Here is a 6,450-nt window from a genome sequence, read left to right as displayed (position 1 = left end):
TAATTTATAAATGACTCACCTGTCTCTCAGCTGGGACTGATCCTTTGACTAATGTGGAGTGTATACTGCCCTGACCTGGAGTAGGCTACTATTCAGTTTGATAGGGGTGTGTCTAAGGGGTGGCCATACAAGGTCCAGCCCTGAAATCTGATTGGACTGCTGTTGCAATGTAAAAAATCAGGAATCATAATTGGTTATGGAGCATGTAAGAACTTGGGGGAAATGTTGACTGCATCTCCATCTGTCTTGCAGACAGTTTCTATAAAAAAAAAAAAATACCTTCATTTCCAAATGGGTGTCTGTTCATGGTAGCAATTTTCCATTAAAATCCAAGATGTAAAAATATTTCAATCAATCAATATTTCATATTTACCAACATTATTTGACAATCAACACTGGCAATGCTGATGTCAGAACAAAAAAGCCGTATAGGATATAATTGTTTTACATGTGATAGTCATTGTAGAGAGGTGTTAACGCTCCAAATGTTTTAGATTACGGTAGATGCTTCACAGTGGGTGGAACCACTGTAAACCATACAAATATTGAAGTCATAATCTCTTATCAGAATTATTTCAATTGGATTGAAGACATATTAACTTTAGCTAATGACTTTTTTCTTTTATGCTCTTTTCTCCTAACTAAGGGGCAAGCCAAGGACCCCCTCATGAGGCTGAATCATAAAGTTTGTAAAATTACTGTTTGCTCTTCCTTGTATTGAGGTCAATGGGAGGCTCGGTGCCACACTGTATCTTTGCTATCCTATTCAAGATGGCACTGACATGCCACCTGTTTGCAGTGTACTCACTGGTGATGATGTAACCAAAGTCCAAAGTCCAACATACAAGAGGTGTGTAATGGGCAAAAGAAGTCAGTCAGCATGTCAGTGACCGTCCTGACTGATAGGACAGTCAAATGAAAGATTATTTCATGTTTGTCCGTCCACTCTCTACTACAGTGCTCCTTTTAAGTTCAAAATTAGATTTTAACTATTTCCTCTCACTTCTTCAACTTAGATCCTGTTGACTCACAAGACCCAAGATTTTGTGAGGGATTTGTTTCCTCACAGTGTCTTTTCTTATCAGCTGTATACTTTGAGATCCCTGTAAAATCCAAAAATAAACATTTTTGTATTACAATTGAGATCTCACTATATTAGATATTTGTGTCAGTGATCTAGGTGAAAAAAAATAATTTCTTGTACGCAATTGAAACTATGTGGTTTTCTTACATTTGCCCATCAACACAGAGACCTGTGTTCCTTTCTTCTACCGTTTGGGTTTAACTGTCAGAGATTTTTTTTCTATTGTTTGTCTTCTGCATTTCTTCTTCTTTTCTCTCCCCTTGGATCATATACCTTTCGTCCCTCAGCATTGTATTGTCCCTCTGGGTGTGAGATTACTGCTGGTTATAATGGTGTTGCTAACTACTGAGTTATGTAATGTTTGGAGCAACCAGAAGACAGTGCTGATAAAGGAAATACATAGTGAAAAGACCAGCTACAGACCAGTAACTGGTAACAGTGATATTTGCTGTGTACAGTGGTCTTTTCAGGTTTGATTACACAATGGAGTCATGACGTTTGATGAAATAATAGTTTTATGGTTGAAAGCAAGAAGTAGAAATGAGAACATGTAAGCCATGAAAGTGTTGAGCTAATGGACTTTAGAGTGGTGGAAGTACTGCTGAAAGGATAAGAAGCCATAATCTTAGAGCTACATACTCCAAACAGCTTAACAGTAAATAGGCCTACAGTGGCAACAGATTTGGCTTCACTGTAACGATGCTTTGGGATTGATGCCTTCGCTCGGGTTGCAAATTTCCATGTTGATAATTTGAAAAAACACAAAGGATCCCGCAACTAAACTCTACTCTCTACTAACTGGGATCACTCCACCCACGCGCCACATCATTTTTGATTAGCCAATTACAGCTTATAACAATCAGAATATTGAATAGATCACTGTGTACTGACAGCTAAACACACTTATGCAACATTATTATCTCCTATGAATACGCTTACTGGCTGTAAATGTTGTGAAATGTTGACATGTGTTCAACCTGTGACTGACCTCTCATATACATATATCTATAAACTCCCATAGCAACCTGTGTCAATCATTAAAAGCTTATCTATAAGCTTCTTTATCAAGGGCAAAATGAAAAACCGAAAATAAAATTAAACAAGACAAATTCTTTGCTTTGCATAGCTTCATTTTCACTCCACTTTATGGGTTTATTTCTCTGTTTCTTTCAGTTGTTTTGGTCTTGTGCAATTAGCAAAATACTTTGCTCTTTTACAAATGATAATAGGCACAAACAAACATACAGTACGTACACACCTCCTGGAATGTATCCAGAAGGCATACACAGAAATATTTAATACATGTCAATGCAGTAAAATACAATACAGAATAAAAATGAAAACAATACAGTTCTTATCATGGTCATAAACTAAGATATTAATGAGAAAAATAAAAATGTTGCTACAATAATGCAACTTAATAAAATATTTGTCAAGTAATAAAGCTATGAGATTGCGGTTATATTTCTGCTCCAGCATGCACCTCGGATTTTCACGAAACACTTCTTGAAGATAAACTCCCTGATTTTTTTTTTAGAAGTAGCCAACAGCATCTACAAGGTCAGAAGTGTCCTCTCAGTTCACAGTTGATGTTTTGAAACTCAACAGTGAGCTCAGAGGAAGTTTAGAGGTACTACTGCTGCTGTGACAAAATCAGAAGTGTACCTTTAACACAATTATTATGTAACATGAGGACCAGATTGTGGTTCTCTGATATTACTACATGACATCTACTTCTTGCTCAGTGTTTTGTTTCCCACGTCAACTTGAATGTTAATCAGTGTTACTTTCTCTGGAACTGAAAAAATAACTTGGCACCCTGAAAGACTTTTGTTTTGCTGTTCCTCTCACTTGCCAGCGCCTGTCTGTCTGTTAGTCCATCTGTCCTTCTACCCACTCATGAGCGCCTCGCCTGGCCACCTCCAGTCCCGTCGCGGCACCAATTAATCTATCAAAACACATGAACAGACCCGTTAGTTTCGCCTACAGGATTTGTCAAATATGTCCCAGCTTCTGGTACACAGTTAAAGGGAAATTCCGGTACGAAACACACAACTCAATCGATGGTTAGGCGGCAGCTTGCTCTGCAAGCAAACATTGTCAGCTATAATAGCCAGTGAAATTTGAAAGCGTTAGAAGGCCATTGCTATTTTCCCCAATACACATTTTTTGCCGTAATTGTCATTTTCTGAATTTTCTAAATGGTGGTGTTGAGAGTAAAGTTAGCAGGAGCCATAGGGGATATCTGATATCACTGTGTTGGTGTTGTTCCTGGAACATCAGGATCAACAAAGAAGCAACAACGCATTTGGTGCAAGCCGACATGGCTGGATGGGTTACGTATAGGACCCACTCCGGAGACCTGCATTCACATCCCATTTGTAACATTTAAAAATATTTATTATTATTTTTATACAAAGTTCGCTTAATATTTTCCGTATCTTTTCAAGTTTTCTGTTGCAGTTTGGTTAGGTTTAGGGAGCAAATGTCAGTGTTTCCCACTGGATTTTGTGAGACTATGGAGGGTTGACCTCAGACCGTCTTGGGGGTCCTGGGAATGCTCCCCTGCAAGAAAATTTTGCACATTTTAAAGTTAAATTGCATTGTACTTAATTGGAATCACTCAAAGTAGTGTTTGGTCAGGTTGAGGGAACCAAAACACTTGGTTAGGTTTAGGGAACAAAAATATTTTGTGAGGTTTAGGGAACAAGGACACTTCGTTAGGTTTAGGAAATTAAAATATTTCGTTAGATTTAGGGAACAAAAACACTTGGTTAGGTTTAGGAAACTAAAATATTTTGTTAGGTTTAGGGAATAAAAACACTTGGTTAGGTTTAGGGAACACAAATATTTGGCTAGATTTAGGAAACATTGGTTTGGGTTAAAATAGACCCTTTGACAACGTTAAACACGTTTGACAGGATAACGTCTCCATTATGCTTATTCTTCCAGCCTTTTTACCCCAGAGTCGCAAAGCTATGACATCTCAATAACGTGATTGTTGCAATGATGTTCTGAGCAACATTAATCATGATGTATGAGGAACAACACCAACCTGAAGATATCAGAACATGCAGGCCCAAAGACGGGAGGGCCACATTTATGAGAGTAAGACCCAGGTTGAAAATACCGGAATTTCCCAGTAATACAAGGAAATATAACCTGGTAAAGCCCACAATACTCATTGTGCTCATCAGGTTAGGTAGTTACCCTAGTGTTTAAAATGGCTGATAAATCTACATGATCACACAGGAGGCCTTTTCTTTCCTGCAGATGGCAAACAATCAGAGTGCTACATGACTGGAATTTCTACACAGCCTCAAAATGATGCCCTTTTCCTACATGGAATATGTAACATTGATGCCTTCATCTGTCTGTTAAAGTGTTTTTTGTCATTCAGACAGGTGTCTTTTATGTAAATGGACTTGGAATTCTGCTATTGAAAGTTCTGCAGTGCTGGTGCAGTACTTGCCACCTGGTGCACTGTTGGCAAACAGCTGTGGCAGAATGATAAGAAGGTAGCGGGAGTGTGTTTTCTTCTCTGTCACAGACTGTATCACTGGTGGATTTGAACTTATTTTGCTGTTGAAAGCTCAATTAATGACAGCTGTGAGGGACGCTTGCCTCCTTTACGCACATCATTTCTTCAATTATGATTATTTTGTAATGCTTACTATAATACCAGTATAGAATTATTGTTCCCCCAAAAATTTTAAATCCATATTTTTCCTCTTACCTGTAGGGCTTTTTATCCATCTAGATTGTTTTGGTGTGAGTTTTGGATATATCGACCATAGCAATGTCTGCCTTCTCTCCAATATAATGGAACTAAATGGCACTCAGCCTGTGGTGCTCAAAGCACCAAAAAATACACTTAAGAGGAAAATTATGTATTTTTGATGCTGGGTTGAACTATCCCTTTAAGTATGGACATCACTCTTTTTGCTCACATTCTGTATGTAAAACATTTTGTAAACTACTACTACTTAAAGAAAACACAACAGGCATTCAATCTGTCTCTACATGTTTTACTTGTGCTGCTGAAGAGTTTGGGTCCTCTTTAAACAGTCTGTGGTAAATGGTCTAAAGTCCATTGTGCAACTGAATTTAGGGCGGTGAATAATCTGGGCCTAAAGTAAGCCGTACGGCACAAAAGGTCTCTTTAGCTATTTAGTCTTTTATTTAGTCCGGCACACCTTACTATCTGAATAATACGCCCATTAAGGAGCAGGAAAAATAGTGTGCTGTTGACTTTAGACCAGCTTTTTGGTTTATCACTTTCTGCAGCCTAAATATAGCAATGTGCCATCAATGTGCCAGACCACATCTCATTAAGACCAACCTGCCCAACCTGCCAACAGATGAGCGCAAGTTTTTACACAAAGTGGGCGCCAGGGGTGTGGAAATTTCTCGATGAGAAGATGCATCGCGATGCGGACGTGGAAGATTCTGCATCGATGCAGAGACAGAGCATAATCAAGAATCTGCAGCTTATGTTGATTGTTGATTGTCCGGCCTCAGCTGGACAATAAAGTTACGTTGCGATGTTGCTCCCATGCTTTGAATTGTGGGGGGACATTACCCTAACGTTACTTATGTAGGAGGGATGTCGGAGGGAGACAGAGATCATCTGCGAGTGATAATATTTACGGACATCTTGGGGCACATGTCGGACCTTATTTTTTAAAGCTGCTATGAGAAAACAATATTTTGTAGATTACAACAAATGTTAAAGGCACTACAGATAGATAATTGTCTTGTTTTTGTAATGTTTATGTACTGTGGTACAGATATTGAAAAGATGTAGCTTTTATTTTGTAGACTGCTGTAGTCTGATTATTGGAAGGACTTTCTGAATAAAAGGGGAATTTAAATGATGAAAAAGTAGCCATGTGCAGTAATGGAGATCATTGAGAATGCCATACACTGAGATGCATCGAGAATCGTTTTGCATTCGAATCGCTGACGGCTGAATCGTAATCAATCGTGAGGCCCACACCTCTACTGGGCGCTGGACATGAAATGATACTTACACTGCGCTATGCACCACTTTGCGTTGGGCATAAGTAAGGGACCTTAATATTAACTTATTTTGAATATATTTTTTTGTTTTTCAAACACAGTTGAACAGTGCACAGTAATGAGATAATGTATCTATTGGTGGCTATGTAAGATTAATAACTGTAATAAGACGATGGCGAAACAAAGTAAACTTTGCTTTAGTGCCGCACCACAGGGCTACAGAGCAACTTCTTTCCTCAGCACGCTGCCATAAAAGGTAAATAAAAGGTAAATAAATATATGATTTATATGGCCCATATAAACTGGACTCTGATCAGTGTCAGGCATTAAGAATAACTATATAC

General features: G+C 38.4%; 1 protein-coding gene across 3 annotated transcripts in view; it reads right to left on the bottom strand.

Annotated features, from left to right (window-relative positions):
* Positions 1-2,207: 2,207 nt before the first annotated feature.
* Positions 2,208-6,450, bottom strand: part of wipi1 (WD repeat domain, phosphoinositide interacting 1) — a 29,744-nt gene continuing 25,501 nt past the window's right edge. For all 3 annotated transcript variants that reach the window (XM_084372086.1, XM_084372084.1, XM_084372085.1), the window contains exon 13: positions 2,208-3,032. Coding sequence is in view for 2 of the 3 variants with exons in the window: in XM_084372084.1 (XP_084228210.1) it covers positions 2,982-3,032 (51 nt within the window). In the remaining variant the exon portion in view is untranslated. The remainder of the gene's footprint in view (positions 3,033-6,450) is intronic.

The sequence above is a fragment of the Pagrus pagrus genome (assembly GCF_965226575.1).
Source record: "Pagrus pagrus genome assembly, chromosome: 13".
NCBI classification, from domain to species: Eukaryota; Metazoa; Chordata; class Actinopteri; order Spariformes; family Sparidae; genus Pagrus; species Pagrus pagrus.
Note: the sequence above shows the minus strand (reverse complement) of the source record. Positions and strands in the feature narration are given on the sequence as shown.